We start from the raw sequence: 23,264 nt of genomic DNA, 5'->3' as shown, positions 1-23,264 counted from the left end.
TTCCCTCATCTGTAAAGTGGGACAACCTGATCACCTTGTATCCCCCCAGTGCTTAGAATGGGGCTTGGCACCTAGTAAGCGCTTAACAAACACCATCGTTATTATGATTATTATTTACTGAGCACCTGAGATAGACCTGAGATAGATCGTGCCTCAGTTCCCTCACCTGTAAAATGGGGATTAAGACAGTGAGCCCCCCGTGGGACAACCTGATCACCTTCTATCCCCCCAGTGCTTAGAATGGGGCTTGGCACCTAGTAAGCGCTTAACACCATCGTTATTATGATTATTTACTGAGCACCTGAGAGAGAACTGAGATAGATCGTACCTCAGTTCCCTCATCTGTAAAGTGGGACAACCTGATCACCTTGTATCCCCCCAGTGCTTAGAATGGGGCTTGGCACCTAGTAAGCGCTTAACACATACCATCGTTATTATGATTCTTATTTACTGAGCGCCTGAGACAGAACTGAGATAGATCGTGCCTCAGTTCCCTCACCTGTCAAATGGGGATGAAGACAGTGAGCCCCCCGTGGGACAACCTCATCACCTTGTATCCCCCCAGTGCTTAGAATGGGGCTTCTAAGATAGAACGGAACTGAGATCGTGCCTCAGTTCCCTCACCTGTCAAATGGGGATGAAGACAGTGAGCCCCCCGTGCGACAACCTCATCACCTTGTATCCCCCCAGTGCTTAGAATGGGGCTTGGCACCTAGTAAGCGCTTAACAAATACCATCGTTATTATGATTATTATTTACTGAGCGCCTGAGATAGATCTGAGGTAGATCGTGCCTCAGTTCTCTCATCTGTAAAATGGGGATGAAGACAGTGAGCCCCACGTTGGACAACCTGATCCCCTTGTATCCCCCAAGTGCTTAGAACGGTGCTTGGCATCTAGTAAGCGCTTAACAAATATCATCATTATTATTATTATTATTATTATTATTAAAGTGACTGGCCCAAAGTCACCCGGCTGACAATTGGTGGAACTGGGATTTCAACCCGTGACCTCTGACCCCGAAGCCCAGGCTCTTCCCACTGAGCCATGCTGCTTCTCTGTGCCTCAGTTCCCTCACCTGTAAAATGGGGATTACGACAGTGAGCCCCACGTGGGACAACCTGATCCCCTTCTATCCCCCCAGTGCTTAGAACGGTGCTTGGCACCTAGTAAGCGCTTAACAAACACCATCGTTATTATGATTCTTATTTACTGAGTGCCTGAGATAGAACTGAGGTAGATCGTGCCTCAGTTCCCTCATCTGTAAAATGGGGATGAAGACTGTGAGCCCCCCGTGGGACAACCTGATCACCTTCTATCCCCCCAGTGCTTAGAACGGGGCTTGGCACCTAGTAAGCGCTTAACACATACCATCGATATTATGATTCTTATTTACTGAGCGCCTGAGAGAGAACTGAGGTAGATCGTGCCTCAGTTCCCTCATCTGTAAAGTGGGACAACCTGATCACCTTGTATCCCCCCAGTGCTTAGAATGGGGCTTGGCACCTAGTAAGCGCTTAACACCATCGTTATTATGATCCTTATTTACTGAGCGCCTGAGAGAGAACTGAGGTAGATCGTGCCTCAGTTCCCTCATCTGTAAAATGGGGATTAAGACAGTGAGCTCCCTGTGGGACAACCTGATCACCTTGTATTCCCCCAGTGCTTAGAACGGTGCTTGGCACCTAGTAAGCGCTTAACACATACCATCGTTATTATGATTCTTATTTACTGAGCGCCTGAGAGAGAACTGAGGTAGATCGTGCCTCAGTTCCCTCATCTGTAAAGCGGGACAACCTGATCACCTCGTATCCCCCCAGTGCTTAGAATGGGGCTTGGCACCTAGTAAGCGCTTAACACCATCGTTATTATGATCCTTATTTACTGAGCGCCTGAGAGAGAACTGAGGTAGATCGTGCCTCAGTTCCCTCACCCGTCAAATGGGGACGAAGACAGGGAGCCCCACGGGGGACGGCACGCCCGGCGGGGCGAAGCGGGCACGGGGCGGGTCCCCCTCACCTGTAGAGCTGCCTCCGCCTCCGGCGGGCGGCCGGCTCGGGGTCGAGGCAGAGCCAGGCGTGGAAGGAGAAGGCCGGGCCGGGCCAGCGCTGGACGGGCGGCACCATGATGCCCGCCATCCCCGGCGCCAGGTCGAAGTAGCGCAGGGCGCGGTGGGGGCCCCGGCGGCGGGCCATGCCCGCCAGCGCCCGCACCACGGGGCCGGCCGCGGGCCCCGGCAGGCGGAAGAGGCGGCGCAGCTGGCCGGCCCGCAGGGAGACGCCTCCCAGGGCCCGCAGCAGCTGCAGCAGCTGGTGGGCGCAGCGGGGGCCCAGCCCCGGCCCGGCGCCCAGGGCGTCCAGCAGGCCGTCCACCAGGCCGGCCCGCACGCAGGCCGAGCGGCTGCGGGGCCCGGCGTCGCCCAGGGCCCGCAGCCGCTCCGCCACCGACACCCGCAGGGCCGCGCCGGGCAGGGCCGGGAGCCAGCGCGCCAGGAACAGGAGGGGCTGCTCGTTCTGGATGGCCGGGGGCGGGCGGGACTCGTGGTCGCCTTCCACCGCCTGTGGGGAGGATCATAATCATCATAATGACGGCATTTATTAAGCGCTTACTGATAATCATTCATTCATTCATTCATTGAGTGCTTACTGTGTGCAGAGCACTGGACTCAGCCCTTGGGAAGTACAAGTTGGCAACTGATAGAGACGGTCCCTACCCAACAGCGGGCTCGCGGTCTAGAATAGTAATCATCATCATCATCATAATGACGGCATTTATCAAGCGCTTACTGATAATCATTCATTCATATTCATTGAGCGCCTACTGTGTGCACAGCACTGGGCTAAGCGCTTGGGAAGGACAAGTTGGCAACTGATAGAGACGGTCCCTACCCAACAGCGGGCTCGCGGTCTAGAATAGTAATCATCATCATCATCATAATGACGGCACTTATCAGGCGCTTACTGATAATCATTCATTCATTCATTCATTCGTATTCATTGAGCGCCTACTGTGTGCAGAGCACTGGACTCAGCCCTTGGGAAGTACAAGTTGGCAACTGATAGAGACGGTCCCTACCCAACAGCGGGCTCGTGGTCTAGAATAGTAATCATCATCATCATCATAATGACGGCATTTATCAAGCGCTTACTGATAATCATCCATTCATTCATTTGTATTCATTGAGCGCCTACTGTGTGCAGAGCACTGGACTAAGCGCTTGGGAAGGACAAGATGGCAACTGATAGGGACGGTCCCTACCCAACAGCGGGCTCACGGTCTAGAATAGTAATCATCATCATAATAATGACAGCATTTATTAAGCGCTTACTGATAATCATTCATTCATCCGTATTCCTTGAGCGCCTACTGTGTGCAGAGCACTGGACTAAGCGCTTGGGAAGGACAAGTTGGCAACTTACAGAGACGGTCCCTACCCAACAGCGGGCTCACAGTCTAGAAGAGTAATCATCATCATCATCATAATGACGGCATTTATCAAGCGCTTACTGATAATCATTCATTCATTCGTTCGTATTCATTGAGCGCCTACTGTGTGCAGAGCACTGGACTCAGCGCTTGGGAAGGACAAGTTGGCAACTGATAGAGACGGTCCCTACCCAACAGCGGGCTCATGGTCTAGAAGAGTAATCATCATCATCATCATAATGACGGCATTTATCAAGCGCTTACTGATAATCATTCATTCATTCATTCGTATTCATTGAGCGCCTACTGTGTGCACAGCACTGGACTAAGCGCTTGGGAAGGACAAGTTGGCAACTTATAGAGACGGGCCCTACCCAACAGCGGGCTCACGGTCTAGAATAGTAATCATCATCATCATCATAATGACGGCATTTATCAAGCGCTTACTGATAATCATTCATTCATTCATTCGTATTCATTGAGCGCCTACTGTGTGCAGAGCACTGGACTCAGCCCTTGGGAAGTACAAGCTGGCAACTGATAGAGACGGGCCCTACCCAACAGCGGGCTCACGGTCTAGAATAGTAATCATCATCATCATAATAATGACGGCATTTATCAAGCGCTTACTGATAATCATTCATTCATTCATTCGTATTCATTGAGCGCCTACTGTGTGCACAGCACTGGGCTAAGCTCTTGGGAAGGACAAGCTGGCAACTGATAGAGACGGTCCCTACCCAACAGCGGGCTCACGGTCTAGAATAGTAATCATCATCATAATAATGACAGCATTTATTAAGCGCTTACTGATAATCATTCATTCATCCGTATTCCTTGAGCGCCTACTGTGTGCAGAGCACTGGACTAAGCGCTTGGGAAGGACAAGTTGGCAACTTACAGAGACGGTCCCTACCCAACAGCGGGCTCACAGTCTAGAAGAGTAATCATCATCATCATCATAATGACGGCATTTATCAAGCGCTTACTGATAATCATTCATTCATTCATTCGTATTCATTGAGCGCCTACTGTGTGCAGAGCACTGGGCTAAGCTCTTGGGAAGGACAAGCTGGCAACTTATAGAGACGGTCCCTACCCAACAGCGGGCTCGCGGTCTAGAATAGTAATCATCATCATCATCATAATGACGGCATTTATCAAGCGCTTACTGATAATCATTCATTCATTCATTCGTATTCATTGAGCGCCTACTGTGTGCAGAGCACTGGGCTAAGCTCTTGGGAAGGACAAGCTGGCAACTTATAGAGACGGTCCCTACCCAACAGCGGGCTCGCGGTCTAGAATAGTAATCATCATCATCATCATAATGACGGCATTTATCAAGCGCTTACTGATAATCATTCATTCATTCATTCGTATTCATTGAGCGCCTACTGTGTGCAGAGCACTGGACTAAGCGCTTGGGAAGCACAAGTTGGCAACTTATAGAGACGGTCCCTACCCAACTGAATGAATGAGCAGTGCGTCGCACATAGTAAGCGCTTACCAAATGCCATCATTGTTACAGTAGTTATTGCCCCGGCGCTTAGCACAGTGGCCTATCCTAAGAGCTTAACAAACACCCAGCGCTTAGAACAGTTATATATCTACAACTTGTACTTCCCAAGTGCTTAGTACAGCGTGCTGCACACGGTAAGCGCTTGACAAATACGATTGAATGAATGAATGAGCAGTGCTTAGCACATAGTAAGCGCTTACCAAATACCATCATGGTTAGGGTTGTTATTGCCCCGGCGCTTAGCACAGAGGCCTATCCTAAGCGCTTAACAAACACCCAGCACTTAGAACAGTTATATGTCTCCAACTTGCACTTCCCAAGCGCTTAGTACAGCGCTCTGCACACGGTAAGCGCTCAATAAATACGATTGAATGAATGAATGAATGAAAGAACAGTGCTTCACACATAGTAAGCGCTTAACAAATGTCATCATTGTTAGGGTTGTTATTGCCCCGGCGCTTAGCACAGTGGCCTATTCTAAGAGCTTAACAAACACCCAGCGCTTAGAACAGTTATATATCTACAACTTCTCCTTCCCAAGCGCTTAGTATAGCGCTCTGCACACGGTAAGCGCTCAATAAATATGACTGAATGAATGAATGAGCAGTGCATCGCACATAGTAAGCGCTTACCAAATGCCATCATTGTTAGAGATGTTATTGCCCGGCGCTTAGCACAGTGGCCTATCCTAAGCGCTTAACAAACACCCAGCGCTTAGAACAGTTATATGTCTCCAACTTGCACTTCCCAAGCGCTTAGTACAGCGCTCTGCACACGGTAAGCGCTCGATAAATACGATTGAGTGAATGAATGAGCAGTGCTTAGCACATAGTAAGCGCTTACCAAATACCATCACGGTTAGAGTTGTTATTGCCCCGGCGCTTAGCACAGTGGTCTATCCTAAGAGCTTAACAAACACCCAGTGCTTAGAACAGTTAAATGTCTCCAATCTGTACTTCCCAAGCGCTTAGTACAGCACTCTGCACACGGTTAGCGCTCAATAAATACGATTGAATGAATGAATGAATGAATGAATGAACAGTGCTTCACACATAGTAAGCGCTTAACAAATGCCATCATTGTTAGGGTTGTTATTGCCCCGGCGCTTAGCACAGTGGCCTATTCTAAGAGCTTAACAAACACCCAGCGCTTAGAACAGTTATATATCTACAACTTCTCCTTCCCAAGCGCTTAGTACAGCGCTCTGCACACGGTAAGCGCTCAATAAATACGACTGAATGAATGAATGAAAGAACAGTGCTTCGCACATAGTAAGCGCTTAACAAACGCCATCATTGTTAGGGTTATTACTGCCCCGGCGCTTAGCACAGTGGCCTATCCTAAGCGCTTAACAAACACCCAGCGCTTTGAACAGTTATATGTCTCCAACTTGCACTTCCCAAGCGCTTAGTACAGCGCTCTGCCCACGGTAAGCGCTCAATAAATACAATTGAGTGAATGAATGAGCAGTGCTTCGCACATAGTAAGCGCTTACCAAATACCATCATGGTTAGAGTTGTTATTGCCCCGGCGCTTAGCACAGTGGCCTATCCTAAGCGCTTAACAAACACCCAGTGCTTAGAACAGTTAAATGTCTCCAATCTGTACTTCCCAAGCGCTTAGTACAGCACTCTGCACACGGTTAGCGCTCAATAAATACGATTGAATGAATGAATGAATGAATGAATGAACAGTGCTTCACACATAGTAAGCGCTTAACAAATGCCATCATTGTTAGGGTTGTTATTGCCCCAGCGCTTAGCACAGTGGCCTATTCTAAGAGCTTAACAAACACCCAGCGCTTAGAACAGTTATATATCTACAACTTCTCCTTCCCAAGCGCTTAGTACAGCGCTCTGCACACGGTAAGCGCTCAATAAATACGACTGAATGAATGAATGAAAGAACAGTGCTTCGCACATAGTAAGCGCTTAACAGATGCCATCATTGTTAGGGTTGTTATTGCCCTGGCGCTTACAACAGTGGCCTATCCTAAGCGCTTAACAAATACCCAGCGCTTAGAACAGTGCTTTGCACATAGTAAGCGCCTACCAAATGCCATCATTAATAATAATAATAACAATAACAATAATAACAACAATAATAATAATAATAATAATGTGGGTATTTGTTAAGCACTCACTATGCGCAAAGCACCGTTCTAAGCGCTGGATTATAATAATAACATCAATAATATTAACGAATAATAACTAATATTACTAATAACTAACAATAAACTAATAATATTATTACTTATATATCAATATTATATAATAACATACAATATATAATCATAATATTATTATTAATATGGTAATATTATATTAATGAATAACTAATATTACTAATAACTAATAATAATTAACCAATACTATTATTACTTATATATCAATATTATATAATAACATATAATATATAATTATACTATTATTATTAATATGGTAATAATAATAATATTATTATTACCATATTATTACCATTATCATTACCATAAAAAATAAAAATAAAAAGGGCGGCCAGCTGCGGGGGGGTGGGGGTGGGGTCCTGTGCTGGGCGGGGCCGGGGTCAAAGGTCAGGGGGCGCCCCACGATGACGGGTTTCAGGGGTCCGGGGGTCCTCACCATGTTGAGCAGCTCCTGTAGTAGACGCCGCGTCGGGGGGGCCTTGGCACTGGAGGACCTCAAACAGGTGGGAGTAGCCAATCCTCTCCTTGAACACTTCCTGTCGGGGGGAGAGGGCGGTTTGCCGGCTGCTCCCGGGGAAACTGAGGCCGCGCCGAGCACCCGGGGGCCGCGGCCTAACGCGGGCCACCTCCCGTCCCCGCGTCCGTCTGGAAAACGGGACGAGGGGCAGCGGGGGCGCTTACCAAGTAACCCGGCCCCTCCTCACCTTGGCAGCCGGCGAGTTGCTCATGATGGCAGTGAGGACGGCGACGGCGCGGACGGCGATGGCGTCCTCGTCCCCGTCCGGCACCTGGGGGTGGGGAGGGACCGTGAGGCGCGACCCCCGACCTCCCCGGGGGGGACCCCACCTGTCAGCCCCCCGCTCCGGACGGCTGGGAGGCGCTCAGCACAGCGCCGGGGGGGGCTACCGCCTAGACAGCACCCCGGCCTCCAGGCCGCAGGGGCCTAAACCGGCCCGCGTGTCTGTTCGGAGCGCTTAGTCCAGTGCTCGGCGCTCAGTAGGTACGACCCACTGGACGAAGGAGTGACCAATCAATCAATCAATCGTATTTATTGAGCGCTTCCTGTGTGCGGAGCACTGGACTAAGCGCTTGGGAAGTCCAAGTCGGCAACATCTAGAGACGGCCCCTACCCGACGGCGGGCTCACAGTCTAGAAGGGGGAGACGGACGACAAAACGAAACATATGAACAAAATAAAATAAATAGAAGAGTAAATATGTACCAGTAAAATAGAGTAATAAATTCATTCATTCATTCATTCAATCGTATTTATTGAGCGCTTCCTGTGTGCGGAGCACTGGACTAAGCGCTTGGGAAGTCCAAGTCGGCAACATCTAGAGACGGCCCCTACCCGACGGCGGGCTCACAGGCTAGAAGGGGGAGACGGACGACAAAACGAAACATATGAACAAAATAAAATAAATAGAAGAGTAAATATGTACCAGTAAAATAGAGTAATAAATTCATTCATTCATTCATTCAATCGTATTTATTGAGCGCTTCCTGTGTGCGGAGCACTGGACTAAGCGCTTGGGAAGTCCAAGTCGGCAACATCTAGAGACGGCCCCTACCCGACGGCGGGCTCACAGTCTAGAAGGGGGAGACGGACGACAAAACGAAACATATGAACAAAATAAAATAAATAGAAGAGTAAATATGTACCAGTAAAATAGAGTAATAAATTCATTCATTCATTCATTCAATCGTATTTATTGAGCGCGTACTGTGTGCGGAGCACTGGACTAAGCGCTTGGGAGGTCCAAGTTGGCAACATCTAGAGATGGTCCCTACCCGACAGCGGGCTCACAGGCTAGAAGGGGAAACAAAACATATTAGCCAAATAAAATAAATAGAATAGATATGTACGAGTAAAATAGAGTAATAAATACGTACAAACATATATACATATTCATTCATTCATTCAATCGTATTTATTGAGCGCTTACTGGGTGCAGAGCACTGGACTAAGCGCTTGGGAAGTCCAAGCTGGCAACATCTAGAGCCGGTCCCTACCCAACAGCGGGCTCACAGGCTAGAAGGGGGAGACGGACGACAAAACAGAACATATTAACAAAATAAAATAAATAGAATAAACATGTACAAGTAAAATAGAGTAATCAATCAATCAATCAATCGTATTGATTGAGTGCTTACTGTGTGCAGAGCACTGGACTAAGAGCTTGGGAAGGACAAGTTGGCAACATCTAGAGACGGTCCCTACCCGACAGCGGGCTCACAGTCTAGAAGGGGGAGACGGACGACAAAACAAATTAACAAAATAAAATAAATAGAATAAATATGTCCAAATAAAATAGAGTAATAAATACGTACAAACATATATACATATATACAGGTATTCATGTGAGCCCACTGTTGGGTAGGAACTATCTCTATATGTTGCCCACTTGTACTTCCCAAGCGCTTAGTACAGTGCTCTGCACACAGTAAGTGCTCAATAAATACGATTGAAGAATCGTATTTATTGAGCACCCAAAGTCACCCAGCTGAATTATTATTATTATTATTATTATTATTATTATTATTCCAAGGGCCAAAGGGTTTGAAATGAAGCTTCGACTGGTGTAAGCAGCGTGGCTCAGAGGAAAGAGCCCAGGCTTGGGAGTCAGGGGTCGTGGGTTCGAATCCCAGCTTCGCCACATGTCTGCTGGGTGACCCTGGGCGAGTCACTTCACTTCTCCCTGCCTCAGTTTCCTCATCTGGAAAATGGGGACGGAGACTGGGAGCCCCACGGTGGGGACAACCTCATCACCTCGTATCCCCCCCCTCCAGCGCTTAGAACAGTGCTTGGTACCTAGTAAGCACTTAACAAATGCCATCATTATTTATTTATTTATTCACTTCTCCGGGCCTCAGTTCCCTCATCTGTCAAATGGGGATGAAGACTGTGAGCCCCCCTGGGGACAACCTCATCACCTTGTATCCCCCCCAGTGCTTAGAACAGTGCTTGGCACCTAGTAAGCGCTTAACAAATGCCATCATTATTTATTTATTTATTCACTTCTCCGGGCCTCAGTTCCCTCATCTGTCAAATGGGGATGAAGACCGTGAGCCCCCCGGGAGACTACTTGATCACCTCGTATCCCCCCTCAGCGCTTAGAACAGTGCTTGGCACCTAGTAACCGCTTAACAAATGCCATCATTATTCATTTATTTATTCACTTCTCCGGGCCTCAGTTCCCTCATCTGTCAAATGGGGACGAAGACCGGGAGCCCCCCGGGGGAAAACCTCATCACCTTGTATCCCCCCCAGCGCTTAGAACAGTGCCCGGCACATAGTGAGCGCTTCACAAATGCCATCGTTATTTATTTATTTACTCCTCCGGGCCTCAGTTCCCTCATCTGTCAAATGGGGATGAAGACTGTGAGCCCCACGGGGGACAACCCGATCACCTTGTATCCCTCCCCAGCGCTTAGAACAGTGCCCGGCACATAGTGAGCGCTGAACAAATACCGTCATCACTAAGCCGACCCCGAAAGGGAAAGCAGGGCGGCCTGGCAGAAGGGGGGGTCCCGGGACCTGGGTTCTAACAGAGAAGCAGCGTGGCTCAGTGGAAAGAGCACGGACTTTGGAGTCCGAGGTCGCGGGTTCAAATCCCGGCTCCGCCACTTGTCAGCCGGGTGACTTTGGGTGAGTCACTTCACTTCTCTGGGCCTCAGTAACCTCATCTGGAAAATGGGGATGAAGCCTGTGAGCCCCACGGCTGACAACCTTCACTTCTCTGGGCCTCAGTGGCCTCATCTGTCAAATGGGGATGAAGACTGTGAGCCCCCCGTGGGACAACCTGATTATCACGTATCCCCTCAGTGCTTAGAACAGTGCTTGGCACATAGTAAGTGCTTAATAAATGCCATCATTATTATTATTATTATCCCGCCTCCCAGGTGGCTTCGGGCAAGTCGCTTCACTCGGTCTCGGTTTCCAAATCTGTGAAACGGGAGGTGGATACCCGTTCTACCTTCCGTTTCTAGACTGTGAGCCCACTGTCGGGTAGGGACCGTCTCTGTATGTTGCCAACTTGGACTTCCCAAGCGCTTAGTCCAGTGCTCTGCACACAGTAAGCGCTCAATAAATACGATTGAATGAATATGTTTGTATGGATTTATTACTCTACTTTATTTGTACATATTTATTCTATTTATTTTATTTTGTTAATATGTTTTGTTTTGTTCTTTGTCTCCCCCTTCTAGACTGTGAGCCTGCTGTCAGGTAGTCTAGATGTTGCCAACCTGGACTTCCCAAGCGCTTAGTCCAGTGCTCTGCACACAGTAAGCGCTCAATAAATACGATTGAATGAATGAATATGTTTGTACGGATTTATTACTCTATTTATTTGTACGTATTTATTCTATTTATTTTATTGTGTTAATATGTTTTGTTTTGTTCTTTGTCTCCCCCTTCTAGACTGTGAGCCCGCTGTTGGGTAGGGACTGTCTCTATATGTTGCCAACTTGGACTTCCCAAGCGCTTAGTCCAGTGCTCTGCACACAGTAAGCGCTCAATAAATACGATTGAATGAATGAATATGTTTGTACGGATTTATTACTCTATTTATTTATTTGTACGTATTTATTCTATTTATTTTATTAATATGTTTTGTTTCGTTCTCTGTCTCCCCCTTCTAGACCGTGAGCCCGCTCTCGGGTAGGGACCGGCTCTAGACGTTGCCAACCTGGCCTCCCCAAGCGCTTAGTCCAGTGCTCTGCACACAGGAAGCGCTCAATAAATACGATGGAATGATGGAACGGATGAAAAGGGGTGCTGGTGTGTCTGCCCACGTGTATCAATCAATCAATCGTATTTATTGAGCGCTTCCTGTGTGCAGAGCACTGGGCTAGGCGCTTGGGAAGTCCAAGTTGGCAACATCTAGAGACGGCCCCTACCCGACAGTGGGCTCACAGGCTAGAAGGGGGAGACGGACGACGAAACCAAACATATTAACAAAATAAAATAAATAGAATAGATACGGACAAGTAAAATAAATAAATAAATAGAGCAAGTACCTTCTGGGCGCCCGTCTCGGGCGCTAACTGGGCGGCCGGGCACCGGGGGCCCTGGTAGAGCTGGCGGGAGGAGCAGGGACGGGGCAGGAGAGAAGAGAGATAGGGTGTTAGCGGGCAGATAATAATAATAATAATAATAATAATAATGATGGCATTTGTTAGGCGCTTACTACTACTATTAATAATAATAATAATAATGGCATTTGTTAAGCGCTTACTATGGGCAGAGCACTGTTCGAAGCGCTGGCGGGGGATACAAGGTGATCAGGTTGTCCCACGGGGGGCTCCCAGTCTTCATCCCCCTTTTACAGATGAGGTCACTGAGGTTCAGAGAAGTGAAGGGACTTGCCCAAGGTCACACAGCAGACATAGTAGTAATAATGGCATTTATTAAGCGCTTACTATGTGCAGAGCACCGTTCGAAGCGCTGGGGGGGATACAAGGTGATCAGGTTGTCCCACGGGGGGCTCACAGTCTTCACCCCCCTTTTACAGATGAGGTCACTGAGGTTCAGAGACGGTCACACAGCAGACATGTGGTGGGGCTGGGATTCGAACCCATGACTTCGGACTCCAAATAATAATAATAATAATGGTATTTATTAAGCGCTTACTATGTGCAAAGTGCAAGGGGGGATACAAGGTGATCAGGTTGTCCCACTTGGGGCTCACAGTCTTCATCCCCCTTTTACAGATGAGGTCACTAAGGTTCAGAGAAGTGAAGGGACTTGCCCAAGGTCACACAGCAGATCTGTGGCGGGGCTGGGATTCGAACCCATGACCTCGGACTCCAAATAATAATAATAATGATGGCATTTATTAAGCGCTTACTATGTGCCAAGCACCGTTCTAAGCACTGGTGAGGTTCCAAGGTGATCAGGTTGTCCCATGGGGAGCTCACAGTCTTCATCCCCATTTGACAGATGAGGGAACTGAGGCTCAGAGAAGTGAAGTGACTTGCCCAAGGTCACACAGCAGACATGTGGTGGAGTCGGAATTCGAACCCATGACCTCGGACTCCAAAGCCCGGGCTCTATCCACTGAGCCACGCTGCTTCTCTACTAGGTGCCAGGCACCGTACTAAGCGCTGGGGAGGTTACAGGGTGATCAGGTTGTCCCCCGTGGGGCTCCCAGTCTTCAACCCCATTTGACAGATGAGGGAACTGAGGCCCAGAGAAGTGAAGTGACTTGCCCAAAGTCACTCAGCTGACAAGTGGCGGGGCCAGGATTAGAATAATAATAATAATGACGGCATTTATTAAGCGCTTACTATGTTCCAAGCACCGTTACCATCACTATTATTATTATTCTCTGGGCCTCAGTTCCCTCATCTGGAAAATGGGGATGAAGACTGTGAGCCCCCCGTGGGACAACCTGATCACCTTGTAACCTCCCCAGCGCTTAGAACAGTGCTTGGCACATAGTAAGCACTTAACAAATGCCATTATTAGAGAAGCAGCGCAGCTCAGTGGGAAGAGCCCAGGCTTGGGAGTCCGAGGTCACGGGTTCAAATCCCAGCTCCGCCACTTGTCAGCTGGGTGACTTTGGGAAAGTTACTTCACTAAAGCGCTTAATAAATGCCACCATTACTATCACTATTACTCAGTGGAAAGAGCCCAGGTTTGGGAGTCAGAGGTCGTGGGTTCAAATCCCGGCTCCGCCACTTGTCAGCTGGGTGACTATGGGCAAGTCACTTCACTTCTCTGGGCCTCAGTGACCTCATCTGCAAAATGGGGATGAAGACTGTGAGCCCCACGAGGGACAACCTGATCACCTTGTAACCACCCCAGCGCTTAGAACAGTGCTTGGCACATAGTAAGCGCTTAATAAATGCCATCATTACTATCACTATTACTCAGTGGAAAGAGCCTAGGCTTGGGAGTCAGAAGTCATGGGTTCAAATCCTGACACTGCCACTTGTCAGCTGGGTGACTTTGGGCAAGTCACTTTACTTCTCTGGGCCTCAGTTCTCTCATCTGTCAAATGGGGATGAAGACTGTGAGCCCCCCGTGGGACAACCTCATCACCTTGTAACCTCCCCAGTGCTTAGAACAGTGCTTTGCACATAATAATAATAATAATAATAATAAATGCCATCATTACTATTACTATTACTCAGTGGAAAGAGCCCAGGCTTGGGAGTCAGAAGTCGTGGGTTCAAATCCCGGCTCCGCCACTTGTCAGCTGGGTGACTTTGGGCCAGTCACTTCACTTCTCTGGGCCTCAGTGACCTCATCTGGAAAATGGGGATGAAGATGAGGGACAACCTGATCACCTTGTAACCTCCCCAGCGCTTAGAACAGTGCTTTGCACATAGTAAGCGCTTAATAAATGCCATCATTATCATTATTATTATTGTCTCGCTCCCCGAGCGAACGTCGGGCGACTTGGTGGTCCTGAGAGAAGCAGCGTGGCTCAGGGGGAAAGAGCCCGGGCTTTGGAGCCAGAGGTCATGGGTTCAAATCCCGGCTCCACCCATTGTCAGCTGCGTGACTCTGGGCAAGTCACTTCACTTCTCTGGGCCTCAGTGACCTCATCTGGAAAATGGGGATGAAGATGAGGGACAACCTGATCACCTTGTAACCTCCCCAGCGCTTACAACAGTGATTTGCACATAGTAAGTGCTTAATAAATGCCATCATTATCATTATCATTATCTTTTAGACTGTGAGCCCACTGTTGGGTAGGGACTGTCTCTATATGTTGCCAACTTGTCCTTCCCAAGTGCTTAGTACAGTGCTCTGCACACAGTAAGCGCTCAATAAGTATGATTGATGATGATCATTATCATCCTTAATATTATTGTCTCGCTCCCCAAGCGAACGTCGGGCGACTCGGTGGTCCTGAGAGAAGCAGCGTGGCTCAGTAGAAAGAGCCTGGGCTTTGGAGTCAGAAGTCATGGGTTCAAATCGCGGCTCCACCCATTGCCAGCTGTGTGACTCTGGGCAAGTCACTTCACTTCTCTGGGCCTCGGTGACCTCCTCTGGAAAATGGGGATGAAGATGAGGGACAACCTGATCACCTTGTAACCTCCCCAGCGCTTAGAACAGTGATTTGCACATAGTAAGCGCTTAATAAATGCCATCATTATCATTATCTTTTAGACTGTGAGCCCACTGTTGGGTAGGGACTGTCTCCATATGTTGCCAACTTGTACTTCCCAAGCGCTTAGTACAGTGCTGTGCACACAGTAAGCGCTCAATAAGTATGATTGATGATGATCATTATCATCATTAATATTATTGTCTCGCTCCCCAAGCGAACGTCGGGCGACTCGGTGGTCCTGAGAGAAGCAGCGTGGCTCAGGGGGAAAGAGCCCGGGCTTTGGAGTCAGAAGTCACGGGTTCAAATCCCGGCTCCGCCCACTGCCAGCTGCGTGACTCTGGGCAAGTCACTTCACTTCTCTGGGCCTCAGTGACCTCCTCTGGAAAATGGGGATGAAGATGAGGGACAACCTGATCACCTTGTAACCTCCCCAGTGCTTTGAGCGGCGCTTAATAAATCATCATCATCATCAATCGTACTTATTGAGCGCTTACTGTGTGCAGAGCACTGTACTAAGCGCTTAATAAATCATCACCATCAATTGTATTTATTGAGCGCTTACTGTGTGCAGAGCACTGTACTAAGCGCTTGGGAAGGACAAGTTGGCAACGTAATAAATGCCATCGTTATTATTATTAGGGGGAGAGCACTTGACTGAGATTACTGAGCACTGAGGACACCGCGGGGCTTTCTGAGCCGGGTTTGGGGCGCAAACAGTCTTATTTTTAGACTGTCTATGTTGCCAATTTGTACTTCCCAAGCGCTCAGTACAGTGCTCTGCACATAGTAAGCGCTCAATAAATACGATTGATGATGAAGGGGGGGGGACGCCCCGCGTGCCCTCCTGCGGGTGAGGGGGACAAGAGAGCGGGCATCTCCAACAGCACCCCCCCGCCCGCGGGCAGCCTGGCCCCTCGCCCGGCCGGAACCCCAAAGGAGAAGGGGAAACTGAGGCAGGGCCCGGGCCTTCCAGCCCAGAAGGAGGAAGGGAGGGGGGCGAGGGGGTTCGGCTCCCAGCCCGGACCCCGGCAGGTGGGCACGGCGGGCACCCCCGCCCCCGCGCCCGCCCCCCACCCGTGCCCGGCCAACCTTGCTGTTTTGGAGGAGGCGGAGGATGTGCTCGAAGCAGTTGTTGCCGAGGAAATCCGCCTGCAGGGTGGGGCGGTCCTCACAGTCCAGCATCCAGGGGATGGCGTCTGCGGGGAGGGGGGCAGAGGTCAGAGGTCAGAGGTCTTGGGTAGGGACCGGCTCTAGACGTTGCCAACTTGTCCTTCCCAAGCGCTCAGTCCAGTGCTCTGCACACAGGAAGCGCTCAATAAATACGATTGATGAATTAATATATATGAATATGTTACCAACCTGGACTTCCCAAGCACCCAGTCCAGCGCTCTGCACACAGTAGGCACTCAATAAATGACTGAATGAATGAATATATATATGAATGAATATATTATATATTCATATATATATATATATGAATATATGTTACCAACCTGTACTTCCCAAGCGCCCAGTCCAGCGCTCTGCACACAGTAGGGGCTCAATAAATACGACTGAATGAATGAATATATTATATATTCATATATATATATGTGAATATATGTTACGAACCTGCACTTCCCAAGCGCCCAGTCCAGCGCTCTGCACACAGCAGGGCTCAATAAATATCACTGAATGAATGAATATATTATGCATTCAGATATATATATATATATGAATATATGTTACGAACCTGCACTTCCCAAGCGCCCAGTCCAGCGCTCTGCACACAGTAGGCGCTCAATAAATGATTGAATGAATGAATATATATATAAATGAATATATTATATATTCATATATATATATATATATATATATACACACATATGAATATATGTTACCAACCTGTACTTCCCAAGCACCCAGTCCAGCGCTCTGCACACAGTAGGCGCTCAATACGATTGAATGAATGAATATATTATATATTCATATACATATATATGAATATATGTTACCAACCTGCACTTCCCAAGCGCCCAGTCCAGTGCTCTGCACACAGTAGGGGCTCAATAAATACGACTGAATGAATGAATATATTATACATTCATATATATATATATGAATTTATGTTACGAACCTGCACTTCCCAAGCGCCCAGTCCAGCGCTCTGCACACAGTAGGGGCTCAATAAATACGACTGAATGAATGAATATATATATGTGAATCTATGCTACGAACCCGCACTTCCCAAGCGCCCAGTCCAGCGCTCTGCACACAGTAGGGCTCAATAAATACGACTGAATGAATGAATATATTATATATTCCTATATATATATGAATCCATGTTACGAACCTGCACTTCCCAAGCGCCCAGTCCAGCGCTCTGCACACAGTAGGGGCTCAATAAATACGACTGAATGAATGAATATATATATGTGAATCTATGCTACGAACCCGCACTTCCCAAGCGCCCAGTCCAGCGCTCTGCACACAGTAGGGGCTCAATAAATACGACTGAATGAATGAATATATTATACAGTCATATATATATATATATGAATCTATGTTACGAACCCGCACTTCCCAAGCGCCCAGTCCAGCGCTCTGCACACAGTAGGGGCTCAATAAATACGACTGAATGAATGAATATATATATGTGAATCTATGCTACGAACCCGCACTTCCCAAGCGCCCAGTCCAGCGCTCTGCACACAGTAGGGGCTCAATAAATACGACTGAATGAATGAATATATTATACAGTCATATATATATATATATGAATCTATGTTACGAACCCACACTTCCCAAGCGCCCAGTCCAGCGCTCTGCACACAGTAGGGGCTCAATAAATACGACTGAATGAATGAATATATATATGTGAATCTATGCTACGAACCCGCACTTCCCAAGCGCCCAGTCCAGCGCTCTGCACACAGTAGGCGCTCAATAAATACGACTGAATGAATGAATATATTATACATTCATATATATATACATATGAATCTATGCTACGAACCCGCACTTCCCAAGCGCCCAGTCCAGCGCTCTGCACACAGTAGGGGCTCAATAAATACGACTGAATGAATGAATATATATATGTGAATCTATGCTACGAACCCGCACTTCCCAAGCGCCCAGTCCAGCGCTCTGCACACAGTAGGGGCTCAATAAATACGACTGAATGAATGAATATATTATACATTCATATATATATATATATGAATCTATGCTACGAACCTGCACTTCCCAAGCGCCCAGTCCAGCGCTCTGCACACAGTAGGGGCTCAATAAATACGACTGAATGAATGAATATATATATGTGAATATATCATCATCATCATCATCAATCGTATTTATTGAGCGCTTACTATGTGCAGAGCACTGGACTAAGCGCTTGGGAAGTACAAACTGGCAACATAGAGAGACCGTCCCTACCCAACAGTGGGCTCACAGTCGAAAAGGGGGAGACGGAGAACAGAACCAAACATACCAACAAAATAAAATAAATAGGATAGAAATGTACAAGCAAAACAAACAAATAAATAAATAAATAGAGTAATAAATATGTAATAAAATAATAAGTAATAAAGTAATAAAAAAAATAAATATCATCAGTCGTATTTATTGAGCGCTTACTAATATGCTATGAACCTGCACTTCCCAAGCGCCCAGTCCAGCGCTCTACATCATCATCATCATCAATCGTATTTATTGAGCGCTTACTATGTGCAGAGCACTGTACTAAGCGCTTGGGAAGTACAAATTGGCAACATCTAGAGACAGTCCCTACCCACCAGTGGGCTCACAGTCTAAAAGGGGGAGACAGACAACAAAACCAAACATACTAACAAAATAAAATAAATAGAATAGATATGTACAAATAAAATGAATAGAGTAATAAATATGTACAAACATATATACAAATATACAGGTGCTGTGGAGAAGGGAAGGAGGGAAGATGGGGGGGATGGAGAGAGGGACGAGGGGGAGAAGGAAGGAAGGGGCTCAGTCTGGGAAGGTCTCCTCAGAAGAAAATTGGTGACACAATCTATTTCCACCGTAAGTTCTGGGTCTCTTCACTCAGGCTGCATTCTTTGGCCTCTGCAAGCATCTGCCATGCTCATCTACACACGGCAGGCGCCCAATAAATACGACTGAACGGATACCGTGCGGACGACTATGGCTTACCCAGCATGCCGATCCTGAGCGAGACGACGCCGTCGTGCCAGTGGGCAGGGGCGTCGGGGCCGGGCCGGTCGGCGTTGAGCAGGTGGAAGTACCCGTCCAGGAGCGCCCGCAGCTCAGGCCCTCGCCGGGGGGCTCCGCAGCCGTGCAGGAGGTGGACGGACGCCACCAGGGCCCTCAGCGCCGACCGGAGGAGCCGGGGGTCCTCGGGGGGCCCCGGGGGGCCGCAGCGGGCCCGCAGGACGCCCAGCAGCGCGCCCACCGAGCCCGGGCCCACGGCCGCCAGCGCGTTCTCCTAAGGCGGACGGATGGATGGATGGGCGTCGAAGATGGGCATCAGGGGGCCACGGGGACGGATGGACGGGCATCAGGGGACCCCGGGGGTCCCGCCGTCCCCCCGCGGGGTGGGACCCCTCGCCCCTCGCCCCCCACCCCGTACCTTCCCGCCGGAGACGACCGCCCCGAAGACGTGGACCAGGCGGAGCTGGAGGCCCGAGGGCAGGGGCCGCCGGCCTTCCCGGAGACACTCTGCGGGCGGAGGACGGGGCGGGGGCCGTGACCGCCCGACCGGGCCGGCGAGACCCCCGCGCGCCCTCCCTTTCCCCTCCTGCAGCTCCTCGCCGCTTCCAAGGGTCAATCAATCGATCGTATTTATTTATTGAGCGCTTACTATGGGCAGAGCACTGGACTAAGCGCTTGGGAAGTACAAATTGGCATCACATAGAGACGGTCCCTACCCAACAGTGGGCTCACAGTCTAAAAGGGGGAGACAGAGAACAGAACCAAACATACCAACAAAATAAAATAAGTAGGATAGAAATGGACAAGTAAAATAAATAAATAGAGTAATAAATATGTACAACCATATATACAGGTGTACATATATACAGGGTCATAATAATAACAACGATGGCATTTATTAAGCGCTTAGCACAGCGCTCTGCACACAGTAAGCGCTCAGTAAATACGACTGATTGATCTACTAAGCGCTTACTACGTGCCAAGCACCGTCCTAAGCGCTGGCAAGGTGATCAGATCAGCCCACGGTGGGGGCTCACGGTCTTCACCCCCATTTTCCAGATGAGGCCACTGAGGCCCGGAGAAGGGAAGTGACTTGCCCACGGTCGCCCAGCTAAGTGGCGGAGCCGGGATTTGAACTCACGACCTCGGACTCCAAAGCCCAGGCTCTTTCCGGAGGGCCACGCTGCTTCCCCAGGCGGTCCCCAAGGGTCACCGGGGGTCACGCGGTCCATCCCCCCGCCTCCGGGCCGGAGTAGGCCTCGCCGGGCCGGGCGAGGGCACCGGAAGGGGAAAGGCGCCCGCCCGCCCGGGTGCGGGGAGGCCCACTGAGGCACGGTTCCCGGGGCATCCCCTTCCCAACCCTAGAAGGCCTCGATCTCTCTCTCAGACCGGGAAACGGGGGATTTTAGGGGCTTTTTCCCTCGGCCGCCAACGGTCGATGACCGAAAAGCGGCCCGGCCCTCGGGGGTGGGCAGCAGGTGCCAGGCCCGGGGGCGGGCAGCGGGTGCCCGGCCCGGGGGCGGGGGTTTCCTCGCCCGCCCCAGGGAGAAAAGAAAGACTCAAAATAAAATTAGTTCGGGCGCCGCATCCTCAAATCCCGCAATGCCCTGGGTCCCAACGGTCCCCCCCGGAGTCGGGGGCGAGGGGATTCTTCCAACTCGGGCCCGGGTTCGAATCGCGTGATGATGATGATGACGGGTAGGGACCGTCTCTAGATGTTGCCATCTTGCACTTCCCAAGCGCTTAGTACAGTGCTCTGCACACAGTAAGTGCTCGATTGATTGATTGATATCTATATATGCATTTATGTTTGTCAATATTTCTGACTCTATTTTACTCGGACATATTTATTTTATTTTGTTAATACGTTTTGTTTTGTTGTCCGTCTCCCCCTTCTAGACTGTGCGCCCGCCGTTGGGTAGGGACCGGCTCTAGATGTTGCCAACTTGGACTTCCCAAGCGCTTAGTACAGTGCTCTGCACACTGCTGGGTAGGGACCGTCTCTAGATGTTGCCATCTTGGACTTCCCAAGCGCTTAGTCCAGTGCTCCGCACACAGTAAGTGCTCAATCAATACGACTGATTGATTGATATCTCTATATGCATATATGTTTGTCAATATTTATCACTCTATTTTACTCGTACATATTTATTTTATTTTGTTAACACGCTTTGTTTTGTTATCTGTCTCCCCCTTCTAGACTGTGGGCCCGCTGTTGGGTAGGGACCGTCTCTATATGTTGCTGACTTGGACTTCCCAAGCGCTTAGTCCAGTGCTCCGCACACAGTAAGTGCTCAATCAATACGATTGATTGATTGATATCTATATATGCATTATATAGGTTGCCGACTTGTACTTCCCAAGCGCTTAGTACAGTGCTCTGCACACAGTAAGCGCTCAATAAATACGATTGAATGAATGAATATATTTGTCAATATTTATCACTCTATTTTACTCGGACACATTTGTTCTATTTATTTTGTTAATATGCTTTGTTTCATTGTCTGTCTCCCCCTTCTAGACTGTGAGCCCGCTGTTGGGTAGGGACCATCTCTAGATGTTGCCAACTTGGACTTCCCAAGTGCTTAGTACAGTTCTCTGCACACAGTAAGTGCTCAATAAATACAACTGATTGATTGATATCTCTATATGCATATATGTTTGTCAATATTTATCACTCCATTTTACTCGGACATATTTGTTCTATTTATTTTATTTTGTTAATATGCTTTGTTTCGTTGTCTGTCTCCCCCTTCTAGCCTGTGAGCCCGCTGTTGGGTCGGGACCGTCTCTAGATGTTGCCGACTTGTCCTTCCCAAGCGCTTAGTCCAGCGCTCTGCACACAGTAAGTGCTCAATAAATACGACTGATTGATTGATATCTCTATATGCATTTATGTTTGTCAATATTTCTGACTCTATTTTACTCGGACATATTTATTTTATTTTGTTAATACGCTTTGTTTTGTTCTCCATCTCCCCCTTCTAGACCGTGAGCCCGCCGTTGGGTGGGGACCGCCTCTAGATGTTGCCGACTTGTCCTTCCCAAGCGCTCAGCCCAGCGCTCTGCACACAGTAAGCGCTCAATCAATACGATTGATTGATTGATTGACTGATGGATTGAGGCCACTCACCTTGGAAGACGTCGCCGAAGGCCTGGGGCAGGGCGGCGGCGGAAAACTTATACCTGCTCCTCTCCTTAGGGCTCACCACCTCCCTGGGGCGGGAGGAAGAAGAGGGGGCGGGTTTTGGGGGGCGGGGGGTCAGAGGTCACGAGGTCGGGGGTCGGAGGGGGGGCCCCCCGCGCCCGCCGGCCCCCCTCACCCGCTCAGGTGTCGCCGCCAGGTCTGGTAGGGGTCGAAGAGCCATTCGCAGAGGAGGAGGACGTGCGTGGCCACCGTCTCCAGCTGGGCCGACGGCGGGCGGCTGCTCCGGAGCTGGGCCACACCACAGAAAGGGCGGGCGGGGGACACGGTTACTATGTACTGGACCGTATTTCCCACCCCACTCATTTCTTCTAGACCGTGAGCCCGCTGTCGGGTAGGGGCCGGCTCTAGATGTTGCCAGCTTGGACTTCCCGAGCACCTAATCCAGTGCTCTGCACACTGTAAGCGCTCAATCAATACCATCTTCTAGAGTGTGAGCCCACTGTTGGGTAGGGACCGTCTCTAGATGTTGCCAACTTGGACTTCCTGAGTGCTCAGTCCGGTGCTCTGCACACAGTAGGCGCTCAATAAATACGATCTTCTAGCCTGTGAGCCCGCTGTCGGGTAGGGACCGTCCCCAGAGGTTGCCAACTTGGACTTCCCAAGCGCTTAGTCCAGTGCTCTGCACACAAGAAGTGCTCAATAAATACCATCTTCTAGACTGTGAGCCCACTGTT

The 23,264-nt window shown here is 49.2% G+C and overlaps 1 protein-coding gene across 1 annotated transcript in view; it reads right to left on the bottom strand.

Moving 5' to 3' along the window:
- NBEAL2 (neurobeachin like 2) overlaps positions 1-23,264 on the bottom strand; it is a 128,856-nt gene that overhangs the window by 85,782 nt on the left and 19,810 nt on the right. Inside the window, 10 exon segments of the mRNA XM_038755708.1 lie at positions 2,019-2,557; positions 7,569-7,607; positions 7,609-7,668; positions 7,837-7,920; positions 12,154-12,213; positions 16,287-16,393; positions 19,365-19,656; positions 19,801-19,889; positions 22,516-22,598; positions 22,706-22,818. Coding sequence (XP_038611636.1) covers positions 2,019-2,557; positions 7,569-7,607; positions 7,609-7,668; positions 7,837-7,920; positions 12,154-12,213; positions 16,287-16,393; positions 19,365-19,656; positions 19,801-19,889; positions 22,516-22,598; positions 22,706-22,818 — 1,466 coding nt within the window.

The sequence above is a fragment of the Tachyglossus aculeatus genome, chromosome 13, assembly GCF_015852505.1.
Source record: "Tachyglossus aculeatus isolate mTacAcu1 chromosome 13, mTacAcu1.pri, whole genome shotgun sequence".
NCBI lineage: Eukaryota > Metazoa > Chordata > Mammalia > Monotremata > Tachyglossidae > Tachyglossus > Tachyglossus aculeatus.
This window is presented reverse-complemented; position numbering and strand designations above follow the sequence as displayed.